This window comes from Lissotriton helveticus, chromosome 3_1, assembly GCF_964261635.1.
Source record: "Lissotriton helveticus chromosome 3_1, aLisHel1.1, whole genome shotgun sequence".
NCBI lineage: Eukaryota > Metazoa > Chordata > Amphibia > Caudata > Salamandridae > Lissotriton > Lissotriton helveticus.
In genome coordinates this window covers 926,662,135-926,681,893 of record NC_136061.1, presented here as the reverse complement: position 1 = coordinate 926,681,893, position 19,759 = coordinate 926,662,135, and the positions used below count along the sequence as shown (strand labels likewise).

At 41.5% G+C, this 19,759-nt stretch overlaps 1 protein-coding gene across 3 annotated transcripts in view; it reads left to right on the top strand.

Moving 5' to 3' along the window:
* Positions 1-18,375, top strand: part of RUNX3 (RUNX family transcription factor 3) — a 542,293-nt gene extending 523,918 nt beyond the window's left edge. For 2 of the 3 annotated variants that reach the window (XR_013608734.1, XR_013608735.1), the window contains exons 9-10: positions 14,747-17,205; positions 17,384-18,375. Coding sequence is in view for 1 of the 3 variants with exons in the window: in XM_078681272.1 (XP_078537398.1) it covers positions 14,747-15,270 (524 nt within the window). In the remaining 2 variants the exon portion in view is untranslated. Of the gene's footprint in view, positions 1-14,746 lie in introns of all 3 variants that reach the window. The other variant, XM_078681272.1, reaches the window with a different exon arrangement.
* The last annotated feature ends 1,384 nt before the right edge of the window (positions 18,376-19,759 follow it).

Here is a 19,759-nt window from a genome sequence, read left to right as displayed (position 1 = left end):
AAATCCCTGGATCAGCAAATAACAAAATTCTAGAGCCTTGAAAGGCAGCACCAAAAACGCTTTTACAATCTTGCCTCTCCCTCTGCTGTGCTAACCTGCTTTACTCTTGTTGCTTTACTTCAGGTGACAGAGAAATAAATGTCGTACATATCTCGCAAGTTACTGCAAGGTTGTATGCTAAGGTTCAAATCACTAGTCCGGGTGAATTATGGGAAAATGCCATGGAGCCTGAATTTCAGTTACTGCTCGGATTTTTCACACTTATTTCCCTATGTTATAATTAATCCCCATGAAGTGGGAAAAACTGTGCAGAATTCCCAATTCCATGTTTGTTAATGCATACATATGCTAGATACCCAGGTAGGTGGTCAGCCATGTGAAACATGTGTATAAGGAAGCCTGTTGCAGAGCAAGGGGTGGAAAAAGTCTGGTGAGAAAGGTGGGAGAGGAAATGGAAGGTTGTTTCCTGGCGGTGGGTTTTGTTACATGTTGCTCAATGCCGTGATGGAGTGTCAGGAGAGGGCTGTGGACTGGGTCCAGGCAGCAATGGAACCCTTTCCTAGCCCAAATTTACTGGGCAGATTTTGTGGCCCATAAAATAGGGTCTGGTGTTCCCACATTTGGTAAATCTGACTGCGGTAATTATAATTGTGCTGAGTGAAATTTCTCTTCGATACTCCACTCTGACAGCTTGCAATCGGGGACTACGTAGAATGTGGAAGATACTTTAAAAGTCCAACTAGAAACACATGGGCTTGCAGACATTTTCCCCAGTTATTGCTCTCAGTGGAGGCTAGCATCTATGGGGAGAGGAGAGTAGGTGGGCGTGCACGCAAATATTACATTTTTTTTTAAACGTCCTCCCAGGTCTTCCGCTCCGGACCTCTTCTCAACCAGATGCTGCAGAGCAGGCACCAATCCTGGCGTTGCTTTCATGCTGTGGAGCAGCATCCTGATTTGAGAGAATGGCCTCACTCGCCGCTCCTAAGGACACTGGAGCTCTGCACTTACTCTGCTCTATCTGTCTTAAGACAGCTCGGTTAGAGGTTTCAAAGTGCACATGTCTGGCTGGTCATTTTTAAGATGCCTGGCCAAAGGGACATGCGCACTTTAAAAAGTGCAAACATAACCCACCCTCCTCCCTGCTTCTGTCTTTCAGCAGCGGCCTTGCCCTGCCCTGATGCTCAGTTCAGGACAGGAGGATGAAAAATAAAATAGTAATGTATTACCATTTAAATTTTTTATCTCTGGAGAGTAACTTGAGTGGGGGTCGCGCCTGCGCTCATATGGAGGAACCACCCCTAAATTGCACTCTCTTTTTGATGATTTCTTAAACTTATCTCCCTACTAGGACCAGGTTCAGTCTAACTAGCCCTTTCTAGGGATTTATTTTTTAGAAGAAAGGATCAATATCTTACAACAGTAAAGAAGTTTGTGCAGGGGAGTGCTTATACAAGTGCAACAGTACTCAAATAACACCGGAAATAAGGGGAAAAATTAAAAAGCATATTTTTATGAGAAATTGTGTTTTTGATTAGTGTCAATGAATGTGAAAACCAATTGAGGTCTTGCGGGGTCTTTAGGTATCATTGAAATAACATTTAATGGAAATATTGAAGACACCTGTTGAGAGTACCTCGTACAAACTTTACCCACTGTTTTTAGTTTGTCGCTAACTTTAAAAAAGCTGCTTCATCTGACGCAAAGCAACCAATCCGTGCCCCAACTGCAAGACAACGTGATCATAAGGCTAGCCATGGGTGTATGAGGTTGAGAGAGTTTTCCTCAGTAAGTTTCGTGACTTTTTTCAAAACTTAAGCATTACAAAAGACAATTATGCTGAAAATATTCCCTGCAAAAACTCACTTTGAATTGTGAATAAGTGTTCTTTATAAGAGAAGGTTTGCCTGAAGGTGCACTTTTGGAAGCATACACACTTCATATCCCTAAAAATAACAAGATCCTAAAATGCTTTTCACCCTCACCGGAACTCATCAGTGTGGTGCAACTTGGGTTTCTTCACAAGCAAGTAAGGAGTCTACATCAGGGCATATAGACTCTATATAGGGAGGCTAAACAGAGAACGATCAGAGAACGATAATGCACTGGCTACAATTTCAACAAGAACTTCTTTTAGCACATGTAAGACAAAGCTGAAGATACCCAAACGTATGCAAATTCTACAACCCCATTTAAAAACAAGCATTGGCATTGCCAATAGGTCTCGCTTGTGGGACCTTAGAAGTATTTAGTTTTGCAGCATAATATCCGATTATGCAACAAGGATATTGTGCTGCAAAACTAAATACTTCTAAGGTCCCACAAACGAGACCTATTGGCAATGCCAATGCTTGTTTTTTTTTTGCTGCTTTTTAAATAGTTTAGTCCTTCTGTGTGCTGCACTGTCTATATGGTTATCAGCAATATATAAAAATTAAATGATACTGCACTATCTTCTTCTAGGAGTTTGACAATATATGTGCAGCAAAGTAACGTATGTTATGCAAGTCCCTACGACTTGCACGGCAGGGTGTCAAAGAGGACATATTGTACCCGGCTGCTACCCTGGCTGATGACGGAAAGGGCTGGTCAAAAAGGGGAGGAAGGACAGAGATGAGTGTGATCGAATGGGGAGACAGAGTCAGAGAAGGATGCAGGGATAGGAGGGGTTCATTGAGAAGGGGAGCGAAGGAGGGGGAAGTGATCCACCAAGGAACGTTTAAAAATGCAAAACGTTTGTACTCTTGCTGCAGCCAAGTACGTTTTTGTGAAAAGAGAAAGCTGCTGTCGCATGTGATGCCATGCTGTTCCAAACATCAACAGCTAATTGAAACCCTGGCTATGGAGTATTTGTCTGACATGTAATGTCTTTCTGCTGAGAAAGAAAGCACATGAGTGAGACGGCAACACAGGTGGAGTGGGGGAGAAACAGACGGGTGAGAAAGGGATATTTTGTTGTGAAAGGGGATAAGCTGCAGAGTACTCACAGCACGGCCCACGGGAGTGACGAGCAAGTAACAAGTTTTAGTTTTCACCAATTTCACCAACAAGTCAAAACAATATAGTGCCCCTCGTGTTCACGCAGCTCAAGCTGAAGGAGGAGGGGGTGCGAGGGATGAGGGAACATGGCCTGGGGGAAGCTGGCTGGGGAGGGGGAGGAGAAATGCAAGGAAGGCTGTAATTAGGAGAGGAGAAGCCGAGAAGCCGCAGAGCGCACGCTGGGCGAAGCCCTTTGATGTGCTGTGCGGCAAATGGAGGGAGGCTGATGCGCGTTCATGTTTGAACACGTGGTTCACATGAACTTCATGAAAACGGCAGCAAAAAGCTGGTGGTTTCATGATGTTTTCGCCGCTTGAATTCTCGCTCCGCTCGATGCGCATGCGCGCATCGATAGGTCGCGAGACCTAAAAAGGGAAGCTTTGTCAAAATATTGGATGTACTGCTAAGCCACATGCCCCCTGCAGAAAACAACAAGGAACATGAGATGTATTTTGGTCTCAACTGGCCTTATGAGTGATACTTTGCTTGATTGAGCAGGGACCCAGGACTGAAGATAACTTTCCAACTTATGGAGACTCTTCAGAAAACATGAGCTGGAAGTGCATGCCATCTACTTGTGAACCACTGAGGAAACATTTGGAAAAGTTACACTTGTAGGTTGCTCTCTCAGTGAATAGCTGATGTCTTTTTTCAGTAGTTCGCTGAGTGTCAAACTTGCATTTCTCCAGCAGTTGACTCAGTGACAAGCTGATGCATTTCTCCAGGAATTCTCTCAGTGAGAAGTCAATGCATTTCTAGAGCTGGCCTCTCAGTGAAAACCGGATGCATCTCTTTAATAAAAAGCTCAGTAACCGGCTGGTATATGTCCTCCAGCAGTGATCATTTCTGCAGCTGCTGTCTCAACAATCTTAGGATACATGCCTTCCTGAATTCTCTCAGAGATGCACTGATGCATTTCTCAACAATTCTCCCAGGAATATTCTAATGCATCTCTCCAGTAGTTCTCTCATTAATGAACTGAATCATTTTAGGCACTCTCTCAGTAAATAGCTGATGCATTTCTCCAAAATTTCTCTTAATGACTAGCTGGTGAATTTCTTCTGCTATGTTCTCAGTGACTAGCACAAGCATTTCTCATGTGGTTCACAGTTATGTGACCGAATAATCATGATGAGGAGTTGCATTGCCCAATGCTTCTAGTGGCCCCAGAGTGTTAACTTTCTAGCTTCCCATTGCATGCTGGAAGTCTGCCAAGTTAATTAAGATAGGACGTCTGTTAAGACGAACCCAAAGGAATTTTTTCACTCTGAATTAAGGTTTTTGAGTTCTCCATTCAGTCTAATCAATCAGATTAATAGTAATAGAACATTTAGAGCCCTATTACGATGCCAGCATTGTGTCAGAAACGAGACCGCCGGACAAGGAGTCGGTGGCCTGCTTCCCATGTTAGGATGAGACCACCTTCATGGCTGTTGGAACGTGTATCTTTCCTATTGTGGCTTTTGCTGTGGGCTGCAGCACAAGCCGCAATAGGAAATATACACTTCTTAAACATCCATGCACCATTTGGCAGGCACCACATGATGCCTGTCACACAGTACATGGAGGTTTTGAAGGGCACAGCAGGTGCCCCCCAGGCCTATTAGCGGAGGCCGCAGGAGGACAGGGACCCTGTTAAGGGCCCCCGCAGTTGGTTTCAGACAGTCTTTCTATGGCAGTCGGACTGCCATAGAAAGGCTGTAAGAAACATGCATCGTAATCCCCACTGCGGTGCCTCAACCTCCATTTTGGGGATTATGATCCGCCCTCCACCTGACGGGCTCCTTGAGCCAGAGATGGAGCGTATTCCCCCTGCAGGTATCAGTCAGACCACCGGTATCAGATGTCGGGAGGAACGCCCCGACGAGCTGACTAATGGTTGTCCACCCGACATAGTAATGGGACCCTTAATTAAAAGCTTTTTAGAAGGTGCTCCAAAAATGTGATTTACATGACTCCCATCAGCTGTGCAGAGACATTTTTGAACTGAGTAAATGACATTTGCTTTACAGGATAACAGATTTCACACTGGCATCCTATTGTGTCGGTTATTGTGATATGTTAAATCACCAGCATAAGCAATCTCATGGGTGTATATCACATCCATCTATATTTATTCTTATTTGCCAGAGCCGCTTTGGTGTCTCTATATAACATCAGGCCGATCGCACATCTCTCTGTGACGACGACGATGCATTTGGATGTCTTCCCAATCAGCTTTTGATGCTACTTTCTATGCCTACCATGGCAGATTTGTTCAAACTGACAGCAACCACCTCACAAAGCCAACAAAATGATACAGAAGCTACTCCGAGAAGCTGAGGAAGGCATTGCGTTCTTTTCTGAAGTTTGTGTGGTCATTTTTCTGCCAAGCATTTACTGGACTGAATTTCAAAACAATGGACCCTGTGTATTATTTTACTTGGACTACAACTCAGCAAAGAAACAATCTTAAACAGGAGGATTATTTTCCTACTTCGTCTGAGAAAATGTACATTTTGTGAGAAACTTTCTACCACATGGGCAACTGAACAAATTTGGGAACCAACCACAAACTTCACCCACCATCCAGGGTGAAATTGTTTCCCAACCTCTGGTTACAGCACAACACATATTCACAAAGGTTATACTACATCCAGCAATCACAATTTTGGGGAGGGAGGATCATGTGGGGGACAACTGTATGGTGAAGAGGAGGGTTTTGAGGCCGAATGGGAGGTCACACATTCTCAAGGGTGAGAAGAGGGAAGTTTAATAAACCAGGGCTGACTGAAGGATTATTTTTCAAAATATATAGGGCCCAGTCCATTGTTGGAACAAACACTCTATTTCGAATTAAATAGAATTTGAAAAGTGTAACAATCAAACAATCATTCACCCCTGTTTGGTATACCACAAGAATAAAATATTCTTAAATATTGGGCTGCAAAACTGTAAAAGCCAGAATATTGACTACACAATATTGTCAAGCTAAGTATACTATAGTTAATTATAGATATACAATATTCACTACACGTACGTGTACCTTTATAATATATATCTCTTCAAGGTATGCATAATAAAGAATAGTAAATCTTAAGCTTACCGATGTATACTCACCTTCACGTTATTTTGGTAGTTGATTTTCTGGCTACTATATTTTTGAAGCACAATATTTTTGTCCTCAATATTGCGTTACGCAATTCTAAGATGTTCTAGGCACAGGCGATCCTAAACTGTTTTAATAATAGGAACTGATCCTTACATTATATACAACATAGTTCCTTAAATGCACCTAGTGCATTTGCAAAACATCTTCGAGCCCCTTACATCCTTTTTCCAGCCTCCTCAAATTGTTTGGCTCTGGTGTAAGTCCATTGCCAGCAACCTTCCATGAAATACTGTTTGAAAGAAAGAATCCCATGACATCAAATTAATGTTTTCTTCTAAACCTGTTGAAAAGCACACCCCGACAACCTGTTTGGATTTGGCTTTCCCGTTGTTTCTCTTTTTCATGGATTTCTTCTGTTAATATCATTGAAAGCACTTGATAGGAAACAGCGTTTGCAGCCAATTGAATACATATGTTTCAGAACATTTAAAGGCTTCAGTTGGTATTGTATGTGACAGTAGTAGAAAGAGGAAGACAAATGCACATTTCCTGGATAACCACAAATAATTACATTTCCATTCATTCATATGATGTGGGGGAAATTAACTAACACTTTGCACCGGATTTGCGTCCTAAATGTGACAAAAGTCGGGCTCATAGTGTTGCGGTGAAATTTACTTTACAACGCAAACCATAATTTCTGTTGGAAAGTTATCTTTAGTCAAGCAAATTAGCGCTATGCGCTACTTTACGCTACTTTGCATCAAGAGGGATACAATGGGTGGTACATAGGCATTTCCATTCAACCACTAATGTTTTTTTTCACCAAATCCAGTACAGTAGGTAGACAAGGATTTGTGTAAACAAATGACACCTCCTTGAGGCAGGTGTGACAGTGGAGCAACTTTTAAAAGTCTTCACATTTCACCAACTTTGCACGTATGCTTCACCTTACAGCACACACACAACGTTAGAATAGTAGTGTATTAAAGCATAGCTTTTGTGCTGGAAGTGACCCCATCCACAACAAAACCCATGCTTGACAGTACCCACATACCCATGTACAATGGTACAAGGGGGCTTTAGTTGGCGCCAGGCAGCCTAAATTGCATGGGGCTGAGGGTTAAAAAAAACTGCGCCATATCTTTGTAGATATAGCTCTGTTTTTCTCTCTCCTTTTGAGGCAACTCAGCTGGTCAAAGTTAGTACATTTACCCTGTGTTCTTAAGTCTGAATTTTGGAATATATTGAATTTGTGTAAGGCTCTCCAACAACTGTGTTTTCCGGCAAATGGGGAGGAAGTGCCTGGGGTTGAATCGTGTCTAATGAGAGGCTCCTTCAAATTGTTTTGTGTTTGCAAATATTTGAAGGATGTAGCATAGTCTCTATACACAAATATGTTAGTTATATTTATAAACGCGCGCAACGTAAATGTTCCAGCTGTCAAGAAGTGCAGCTTTATACAAAGCATTCCTAGGCAGTCTGCCTTTCCTTCAGCGGGTCACTGGGTGTCTTTTCTCCAGTAGAGACCACTGAACTATCCATCCCTGAATTGTCTTGGCCCAATTACACTCAAAGTAAGATACATCCACTTAATATAGACTTGCTTTCAGTGCTTTTATGGAGTTGTGCAAATTCGACAAGACATTCTGTTTAGGACTTGCTAGAGACTGACAGTTTACGCAGAGATAAAGTATCTAGAGTACCTACTATAATTCTGCCATGCAGTCAACTATATCAGACTCTAAATTGTTCGGTCACGTTTTAGCTTTCTGGTTGGTGGTACCTGCTTTTGCTCCCTGTCTGACTCCATTAGAAGAAGCTCCTTCCTAGTGTGACAGAAATGCTAGAGTTAAGCACACGGAGTAACAGAAGTGAAGCCGTCATTTTTGGCTACTATCTGCACTTGACACTGGGATGGTTGTGATTCATGCAAGGACAACTATTATTCCTTCTAGTGCTGCCACTAAAGCACAAACTCCACCACTATTACACAGTAGCCATACAATAGTACTACTTGATGCACCTAGAGTACAAACAACTAAAACCACTTCTCTACCACCTCACAGCAGCATAATATTCCCACCACTGCACTAACACTAATCTTCACAGAACTGCCACCATTCACCACTGCACTGTTACCCACACGGCCACAAAAACACCTTCAGTATGGCACACCTACCCCCCACTATTTCACTGTGACACACTGCCACAGATCCCACCACGACTCCATCCCTCACCATTGCACTTCACCTAACACCCTTAAATTATCACCATGACCAGGGTGCTTCCACCTCAAGAACTGTGTAACCTCCTTCCACCACAACCTCACCACCACTTCCACCACCAGAATACAACCTGACAGCACTGTATTACTACCTCACAAAAAAGCACCAAGGCAGCGGTTCAATGTTAGCCGCACTTTGAACTCAGCACTAGCCTTGCTAAGAATAGCATTACAGCAAACCATACCACACTAATACTTTCACTTGCACCATACAACTACTCCCAGTAAAACTTGCCAGCCTCCAGAACCACGGCTAGGGTGAAGAGCTGGCCAGTATTTTTATGAACCATTCATTAAGTTGGTCATAAATACTGTGCCATTTTTCAGGTGTGATATCAGAATATTGTCACAATATCATTTGATATAAATTTTGGGTCTGATTCACATAGGTAACTTATTCTTTTTGAGTAATTCATACTTTTGTGTAAGTGTGCTATTTTTGGCTCTTTACAAAATCTGAGTCTATGTTAGTACTTAAAAAAAAACATACCACACTAATACTTTCACTAGCACCTTACAACTACTCCCGGTAAAACTTGCCAGCCTCCAGAACCACGGCTAAGGTAAAGAGCTGGCCAGTATTTTTATGACCCATTCATTAAGTTGGTCATAAATACTGTGCCCTTTTTTAGGTGTGATATCAGAATATTGTTGTCACAATATCATTTGATATACATTTTGGGTCAGATTCACAAAGGTAACTTATTCTTTTTGAGTAATTTATACTTTTGTGTAAGTGTGCTATTTTTGGCTCTTCACAAAATCTGAATCTATGTTAGTACTTAAAAAAAAAACAGTAGTAAGTCAAACATCACACATGGCCAGCCACTGGAACAGCAGCACCCTCCTTCAGCAAATAATGGAGGCAGGGAACTAAGATAAACCACTATAGGAAATAATGCTAAATTAAATTAAATTATTTTAAATAGTTAATCTACAAATATGTAATTTAATGATAATAAAATATAAGCGTTATTCATTTATTATTGAATTCAAATATATTTTAATGCCCTGTTTTGAATTGTAAACATTTTACAACACTATTTGGTATTAATATATATAACAAAATTTATTTTAATTAATTCTATATAACACTTTTTAAAAATGGTAATGCGTAATTAAATTTAATTTAAACTTCGGAAAAATGTTAATTTAATTTAATATATTTTCATTAATTAAATATTTATTTCAAAACTCAAGTTAACAGAGTTGTAGCATGGTTAATGTTTGTCTACATTTAAAATAAGTATATAAAATGTATTTCCATTATTATTTTATATAAAAACATTTTTTATATTAATTTTCAAGTTTAATAAACCTTTTTATTTAACTTTATACTTAACATGCAGAGATATCTGCCCCAACTTTGGAGGCTCCGAATGGTAAAGTATAGAAACATTTTTAAAAAATGCAACTCTAAAAAAAACATTAAAAACATTTTATAATAAATATTAATGCAAATTTATTTTATATTTTTATAGGAAACATAGAACTAAATAAATAAAATGCTACAGCACCACAACTTAATTTTGAAATTAATCTTGAATGAATGGAAATATTTTAGATCTTTACATTCAAAATAAGACAACGAAATGCGTTACAAAACAAATATGTACTATTGTATATGTTTTTTCAACCAAAAATGATATTTGTTTACATTTTTAATTATTTTAAGTCATTTATTTTAACATTATCTCCAAAGGGGGTTTTATTTAAATTCAGTATTTAACTATTTTCTATGGGTGGATGTTGCAGTTCCTGTGATTTTTCCATGTGTGGTACTGTTCTAACTACTGATTTTTTTAGCCAAGCAGTAACTTAGACTCGGATTTTGCAAATTGCAAAAATTTAGTTAAAAAAACTACAATTAAAGTCTAAATTACCTTTACGAATCGGGCCCATTGTGTCCTAAATATACTCTACAAAAATGTAATTATAGGATATATACACCAGGACAATATTTTAAAATTATATTTTAACATACTGCCTATTACAGACTGTTTTTGTCTTTAATTTCAGTGAGTAGTGACATGCAAGGTTGACAGCGAATTCAACCACAGCCGTCAAATGTAGAAACACACTATAAAGTGAACTCCTGGAGGAAGGGATGTTTGGATTCTCAGAATTTATCTTTTTTATGCTCTAGAGCTAAGCAGAAGTGATACACATGTAGCGTAAGCATGATTTAAATCGATTTCTTATTTCATCTGTTATTTCATTTTAGTTTTATGTGACTCGTTATAATATGGCTGTGTGTCTAAATGTGACACTTTGGGATCCATTAGGATGGCAGGCGGACTTCAGTCCGCCCGCCACAATAGTGATGCTGGGACCGGACGCCAGTGGTGCGGCGGTCCCACACCGCCAATTAGGATTGGACTGCTACCGTGGCGGTCGCATCTCGCATATACAACATTGTGGCGAGCGGTGCTGTGAGCAGCACTCGCCACAATGTTGTAAATGCATGTTGTGCATTGGCATGCACAACATGACAGGCACTGCGCGGTGCCTGCCATCTTGTGTATGCCAATGTAGGGGGGTACCATGGGTACTCCCCCATGTGCAGGGCGGAGGCTGTGTAGTTTTTAGGGCTGGAAGCCAGGTTTAGAGCTAAGGTCGGGGTGGGGTGTTTTTAGGGCTGGGGCCAGGGTAGTTTTTTTCGAGCTGTGGACTAGTTTTAGGGCTCAGAGCAGGGGTCTGGGGTGTTTTAAGGGCTGGGATAGGGGTAATGTTCAGAGCTGGGGGTCGGGTTTTAGAGCTTAGGGCAGGCGGCTGGGGTGTACCCTTTACCACGCATATGCCGTTACCAATCATGCCTTTACAATGAAATTCATTGTAAAGGCATGCATAGTAAAGGCATGTGTGGTAAAGACATGGGGTCCGATTCTGATCTCGGTCGGAAGGGCACCGAATCAGGTTTGGCATTAACGGACCTGATTCTGAGGCTGAATTTCCGTCCAAGTCGTACACGGGTCAGGACGTCGAAGTACGTGTGCGAGCAAGCGCGAAATCTCCGTCCGATCCGTTTACGGGTCCGAAACTGCTCCTTACGACTCGGTCACAAGCAAACCGTGGCGCGCAATGGAGACGTTTCATGACCAGGCTAGTACGATGCTCTATTCGTACAGCTGGACCGAGTCAGAGCTACTGGCTCGCAATAGCTCCTGGAGTTGGAATTCGGGGGTCCGCGTCGTACCCCCTGTTACCTGCAGGCTTACGACTCGGACACAGGGGGAGACCCATGGGTCTCCCCAACACAAGCATGTACAGTGCGAATGGCACCGACCCGTACCCACTGTAGGGGGCGCAATTGTCCGCGACATACCCACTCAGTCAATGGAAACCCATGTACGCGCCGTACGACTGGCTCCCATTGACTTCTATAGAAGTCCGACCGAACCGAGTCCGACAACATACGGCCTCATCGTACTCGCTCGGTCGGACTGCAGGATTCCGGATCGGTCGGAAAACACCCCGGATCCGGCTCGGTCGGAGTGCTTTCTGACCCAGATTGGAATCGGCCCCATGGTCATGGTAAAGACCTTGTTGTTATGCATGCGAAGTAATCACATGCATAGTTTAATCTTGCATCCCTAAAATTGATTTCTTTTCAGAATTGAAAGCTTCCATGTCAAGAATTTGACTCAGTGACAGGGCAGGTCACAGCCAGCTTGCCCTATATTTTGCACCACAGCACATCGAAGGACTACAACACCACAACATTGTACTGACATGAACACCATCACACAACTGTACTTGAACTATCACTACAAAACTATCAGGCCAACAGTGAACTGCCATCCCACAGAGAAAACAACCACCTCTCAGCAAAACACAACTACACACAGCAAGTCACAGCACACACATCCCTAGTCACAGCACTGTACTATTACCATGGGCGTCAATTCACCAAATTACAAGGGGTAGTGGAAGGGATATCACACGCCATTTGGCCATTACTTTGACACACACACACACACATGCCTTAACATACACACACATTCACGCACTCCCCCTCATAGAAACACACTCACCTGCAAGCATGCATGCAACATACATTTAAAAGTATTTCTTACCTACCATAGCTGTCAGATAGGGCCATAGTCCCACTTATACACAATTTCTATTACACTTAAGTGAATAATATTATTCACTGTTTGTGTAATAAACAATCTGACCGGAAACCAGGAAAATGGAGTACAAACAACGTCCATTAGGACGAGTTGCTCCTTTGTTCCAGGCACTGATTTTGCCACCTCTGAGGCTTCGGGTCGCAAAGGCCAAGCCAGGGGCACCAAGTGACAAGCCAAGTGTGGCTGCTGCAACCCCTAAATGACTTTCATGACAATTACCCCTTGTACCACTTTGAAACGCTCAGCACTGTGCTACTACTCACCTGTACCACACTATTACCATAGAATCTCATTACCACTCAACGCTACCAAACCAATGTAGTATTGGAAAGTCCGGCCTTCAGCAGTCCTGGAAAGCTATGACGAGGAAAGGGGATTCAGTTAGGCTGGTGGGCGGAGTGGGAGGATGTTTGGTGTGGCAGATGCTATGTAAGATTGCTGCGATTTCTCAAACTACTATCCACTAGGGCTACACTACCATCTTGCATCATGACTGCACTAAACTAGTGTTGCCACCTAGCTGGTTTATTACTGGCCTGGCCTTTATTTTTAAGTGCAGGCCAATTAAAAAGATGAAAATTCTAAGGGCCTGATTACGACTTTAGCGGTCTTGCAGCGGACCGTTGCGCCAGCGCCCCGCTGTGAGACCAACAAAGCCCTCTGCCACCCACCTGCAGATTAGAAGTTTTCTCCTGGTCTGGTGGTCCTGCAGTGGCAGTCCCAGGGCAGTGCCTTTCAAAGGCTCGTATGTGACTCCCACAGTGCCTTCCAGCACAGCATGGACAGTGAAGTCCATGCCGTACTGGAACAGGGGGTGCATGCATACATCCCCTGGCACTGAGGAAACAGGTGGCCCTGTAGGGCTCCCTTTATTTCCTTGCCCCCATACATTTCACTGCAGGGTCACTGCCATGAAAACTGTGGTGGTGTGGAAACTCATAATATGCTTAAGCATATTTCAGGCCTCAGACCGCTGCACTACCACCGGGGATCTGGGATTCCTGGTGCTTGTAGTGGTCCTGTGGTGGTCCGACCAGCAACTCGTAATAGGGCGGGCAGACTGCTGGTGCAGCAGTGCCCGCACCACCACCACAGCTACTGCCGTTGTCATAATTAGCCCCTAAGTAACACGTTTCTTTCCTTTGCGCATGGGGGTTTAGATGATATTTTCAGTTTTGAAAACATTGCCACAGTCCAAAATGAATAAAACGTCTTTAAAACTAAAGAGAATCAATAGAATTCCTCATTAAGAGCCTAAACCTTCAGATCAGGGCAGCCATAACTTTCATTTAATTTTTATAAATCTTCAAATTTCAAAATACACAGAATATGTGTGCTTATTCCTATGTTGTCCAGCTTTTGTGCGAGGAGCATCAATAAGGGCATTGGCTATAGCTGTGGAGAATATCGGTGTGTTACTTAGGGACTAATTATGACTACGGTGGTCCTTTGGACTGCTGTAGCCACGGTGGAGGTACGGCCACTGCAGCACCGGTGGTCGGACCACCAGTTTGGCGGTCGGTGGGAGAATATTACACAGAAGATGGTCATCTCCAAACCTCTCCATACTGGCCTGTTACTATGTGCAATGCTCTTGATTCACTCTTGGACCCCATTCATATGCTATAAAAATATCTGCCAAATAAATAAAAATGAAATTAACTGTTAAACTTCTATGTTTAGATTTTACAACTGAAAGCTAAAAAGTTAAAAGTGGTATTTATCAAATGTTGATTCCAAATCATAAGCATTTTAGAATTGTTTGATTTGCCAATGGAAATCCACATGTTACTTACTGATACATGTATTTTCTTGCTTTAGTGTATTAATTGCTCACATTGTGCTAATGAACCCAAGAGGAAGACGAGAACATGACAATATGGATGCATTAAGTGTGTTCAACGGGTTTAGAAATTTAGTAAGAAAAAAGTAAGTTTGCTCAGCAGTGCACTTCAAACAAACAACAGATTAAATATTTGGTATTAGGACAAATACAGCTATACAGCATCCACTTGGTCAACCCTGTGTACAACAAAAACTTCAGTATCGTAGGCATTGAAAATACTGAAATGCTAAGCCTCAGTGGGATCATTAGCATCGACCCAATAAAGACTTAAATGTAAAATAAGATTGCCTGTGCTACACAGTACTGGAACTACATGCTGTTACTGAACATGTTTCTTATTTTGTTAACAGGAACAGCAGATCTCAGCCCATTCTCTGATCCACGGCAGTTTGACCGATCCTTTTCAAGTTTGCCTGCCCTCACGGAAACCAGGTTTCCTGATCCGCGCATGCATTATCCTGGAGCAATGTCTGCTGCATTCCCATATACTGCCACATCATCTACGACAGGCATAGGTGGCATCAGCATGGCAGGTATGCCCACATCCACCCGTTTCCATCACACCTACCTTCCTCCACCCTACCCTGGATCAACTCAGAACCAAAGTGGGCCATTCCAGACTAACCCATCCCCCTACCATTTGTACTATGGTACATCATCTGGATCATACCAATTCTCTATGGTTGCAGGGGGAGAACGGTCGCCAACTAGAATGCTCTCTTCCTGTACAAGTACAACGGCAGGAAACAGCCTAATGAACCACAACCTGGCCAATCAGAATGATGGAGTGGATGCAGATGGCAGTCATAGTAATTCACCCACAGCAATGTCGTCCACTGGAAGAATGGATGAGTCTGTCTGGAGACCGTATTGATAAGAGAGACCGATAGACAACCAAACGTTCTATACGTGTGCATTTTGTAATGTAAATTGTGAAAATAAATCTATTAACATGACCAATGTACATTATAGTTATGAAGTCATATAATGACAAAAGAACATTCTTATATAACATTTTCCAGACATAACGAGCCAGAATTACCATAATCATGCAAACTGTTATTCTTTTTGTGATGTACTGTGGCGTTCAATAGGCTCGAATTGCTCACCACTGAGTTTGAACATGTTAATGTACATATGTATCTGGAATCTAAGCTTACCCATGTTAATACATTGTTTGCAGTGAAATCATCATCTCATTTTAATCCCCACCTAAGAGAGAGCCTGTTATTGATTATGCTTTGCAGTATTTTTCAATTACTGATAGGAATCTCTGTACCAGTAGAAATGCAGAAAAGAAATATACTTTTTATGTAAATATGTTAATGAAGATTCACAGCCTATCTGTCGAGACTAAAATATTGAATGCAGCTCAATGGTTTGTAAAACACAATAGATTTAATCTGTATTCAAATATTTTAAGAATCAGAAAAAAAACTTTACGTGACATCTGGAAAGATACTTTTTTTGTAGCAATTAATTTGAGACAATCAATATGTGATATGCACTTGTAAATATAGCAGTTGATGTAGACCTGTAATCTTATGCCTTTTAGATTGAATATATGTTAGTTTTTTCCATTATTGTTTTCGGAGGTACAAGAAAGTGATGATTGTTTAAGTATTTAACTTAGGAGTTTATCCTCATATTTTTCAGAGCATTTCGGATGAAAATGGAAAGCACTGAATTAAAAGCAGTTCTACTTAAAAAAATATTTCCTTTTTCGAGGTTCAGCAGGACGTAGGGAGCTTTGTGTCAATTATATTCCCATACGGATATATCAGCTACTTCAGTAACGAGGTACAGTAATGGGGCTATAACTACTTCATCACTTGAAAAGCAACCATTCAAAATGGTTCTGCTGGAAATCTAACTACTGATGCCCCTTTGGTAACCCCAAAATTACTTTAAAGGAAATGGATATTTGAAAAAGCTCTTAGAAGCAGACTTAACTGCTACATTTGGTTAGTGTTACACTGTTAAGTGCAGAACAATGAACGGTATTAAGCCTGAGAAAGAGTCGTAGGATATAGGGCAAAGTATTATTGCTTACATGTGAGTTTGCACCCTTCTCCAAAATGACATGGAGATCATACAGGTATTCTAATGTAGAACCACCACTTTTAAACTGTCTGACACTTGCACTAGTTGTTTCTGTTGTTAAAGTACAACATAAGTATTCATCAAGTAAGAGGCACACTTAAAAGGTCTACTCAGCATTTCTGAACGAGATTTCAGAACACAATAGCAAATCTCACAATTACATAAACCAAATTGGAAGTGTTTAAGTTTTTCTTCTTAAATACAGCACAGGTATGTTAGCAAGAGTCTTTCCTTGCTTTCAATGACAAAGAAGTGAAATGTTAATAAAGCTTTATTTCAATGTTTGTATAACATGGAGGTGAAAGTAAGATGTAGTAAGCGTTTTAATCAAGTACCTTTGAAGTTAACATCTCAAGTTGTATTGTTTCAGCTACTGTGGTATTTTACATCCATATAATGAGTCTCTTTAAGGGTATCACTGAATTCCTGATGTGGACAATTAGAGTTACCAGCCTTCTCAGGAATTACAGGTTCCGTAGAATGCAAGTAAAATCTCTGGGGGAAACCCCATGGACGACTGGGGAATTACAGGGAATCGGACATGGAACTGATGATTCTCTTGGTAATTCCTCAATTCTCAGCAGATTGTTAGGGTTCACCCAGATCCCCATTAATTCATCAACACCAAATTTAATGGGATCCCCTGCTACGTTAACTGTGAGGGCACAGATTTAACACCACATGCACAAGGGACCAGCCGCAGTTTGTATTGGGAGTATCTGCCGGGCGGTGACGTGGGGAAGCGGAGGGTGGGGGTAGTAAACTATGGATTACGGAGGTTTACAGGTAAGTAACCATATAAATAAATAAAACGAATTTCGTTGCGGCACTGCAACGCATTTGGGGATGCAGTACACGCAATGAAATTCGTCACCGCTCGGCAGGTACTCCCACTACGGACCGTGGCTGCAAGGGAGTCTTTATGAGGTCCTGTGGGAGCCACTAAATTAGATATGCTGTAAATTGTAAAATTAGTTCAGGCATAAAGTTGACTTTGAAGGTACAATAACCACTTTAGTACATGGTTTAACTTCACCAGAAATTTGTATATGAATGATAAGCACAAATGTATTTTTGTACAACTGTACAGTCATTGCTTTAATTCTTCAACTTGCTAGCTTTCCCAAAGCTTTCTAAAAATATAAACAGGGATCCACTGAGTCTAATTTAAAAGAACATTGCTATTGTCAAGAACAATTTAATAATATTTATGGTGTATACATTATTAAAAAGAATTATGACACATTGTCATATTGAGGTGTTAAATATTTCTGTCTTAATGTATTTAATGACAATAGTTTCAAGAAAGGGCAACAACATTTAGCTTTGCACTATAGTTGCTTATTTGATATGCTCAATTTGTTATAGGGCTTGGGCGTGATTGGCACTTAACTGATAAACCAGTTTACGTTTGCACGTTCATACTAATATACAAATGAGTTATTGCATCCAACAAAAATGTCTTAAGCGTGTTCGTTTACAGAAAGCAACATTTAGAATGAGAAATTGTGTAGAAAAGCACATGGTTTTGAAAAAGACATTTATACTTACAAATTAATTTTATTGTCAAATAGTACGGTTATATATAAGAGATCGTACAATGTGGCTATGTAAAGAAAGACAGAATAACTTGATGTCTCCGCCTAGGGATACCGCCCACCATAATTTGTTGTTGCTACATTTCTTATTTATGTCCTCCTATTTTGTGAATAGGTTTGTTAATATTTTTTAAGCCATGCAAAGTGACATGTTTTGCTTTTGTGTTAAGAATATCGATATTTCTATCAACTACGCTTAATTAAGAGTTTGTGTAATAATTTTCATGCATTAAATAAGTTCCTACGTGAAATAATAAATGTGTGGTTGTGGGAATAAACGATTGTCACTCAGTTCTTTTTTATTTTGCATTAAATGTAAAAAAGAAGTTATCATTAATTTATCCTTTTTTCACCCTTTTTGGTGGACATGTGATTGTATTTGCTTGTAACCATTGTTTTTAACTGTCAACTGTATAGTACGTCTCTACCACTGGTGTACTCTCATAGTACTCTTACCTTTAGTGCGGGCGGAATTCCGCCCGTACGCTGGGATTTACTCATTCCCATGTTTCATGACGAGCTGGGCTCGTCATGAGCGTGCGAGGAGGCTACCTCATGACGAGCCCAGCTCGTCATGAGCGTCGAAGGGGTTAAGAGTAGCAGTTTCTCTAGGTGGAATTCTAACACTTGTAATTCCACATAGCCAAACTACCTCTAAACCTGTGAATTCCAGGCCCAGAGAAATCAGGGATGGCTTCACTGGATGGTGATGTGCATCCAGTGAAAGCACTGCAGGGGGTAGGGCAAGGGGTGTGGGCGGAAGCACTGACAGATCTCAAGACCGTCCCCTACAGTACCATCTAGGAACATACAATGACCCCTCTAGTCAAAGCCTTGACCATCTCCTCAAACCTCCCTCACTCCTAAGCAGAAAAGCCGGGTGCAAGGACGCATCCAGCTATATGCAGAGCTGTAGGCCACAAACTGTGACACAAGGCACACCAGGCCCCCACACTCCTTCTACTTTAAACACTCCCCCCACGTATAACAGATACAGCGCTGGGTTAAGAGCAATGCTCATTGCTGCATGTGCCCCTCTTCCCCAAATTCATGGATCACTGACATCCTCTATCTGATGGCAGTGCCTGGGCGGCATGACACTCCTCCACCTCCCCCACAGTTCAACTGAGGTCTAGCATACAGTGAACTCCTAGTAAGATCGAAGACCCTCCACTCAAAGCACCATCCTCACAAACCGCTCCCAATCCCTCTCTAGGGTAGTACTGGCCTGGGCACTGTCATAGCCCAGCGCTGTGTGTGTGGTACACCCTCATTTAAGTAGTATAATATGGTTCCCCCAGATTGCCCCACACCTTCCCTAACCATCCACCCCTTGACCATCAAACTGCAACCCAAAACTGCCCTCCTGGTGATACTTTTCACCTGCTCTGAGCAGGCAGAAAAGGTCAGTATTTTGCTCCCTGAAATTAAACAGAACCACAACGAAGAGGAACCAATATTCAGATACAGATCTGGAATTTGTTTGCCTGCTTTCTCTCCTGCTCTGTTTCTGCTTCTTGTCGCTCACCTGTGGCACTGGCCTTCTGTAAGACTGCGTAGTTTGTATCACTTACTTTCAATACTGATGATGACATTCAATTATAAGAATTTTGGTTATACATGCCCTGCATAAAAAAACTTACATGTTTAAAAATACATTTA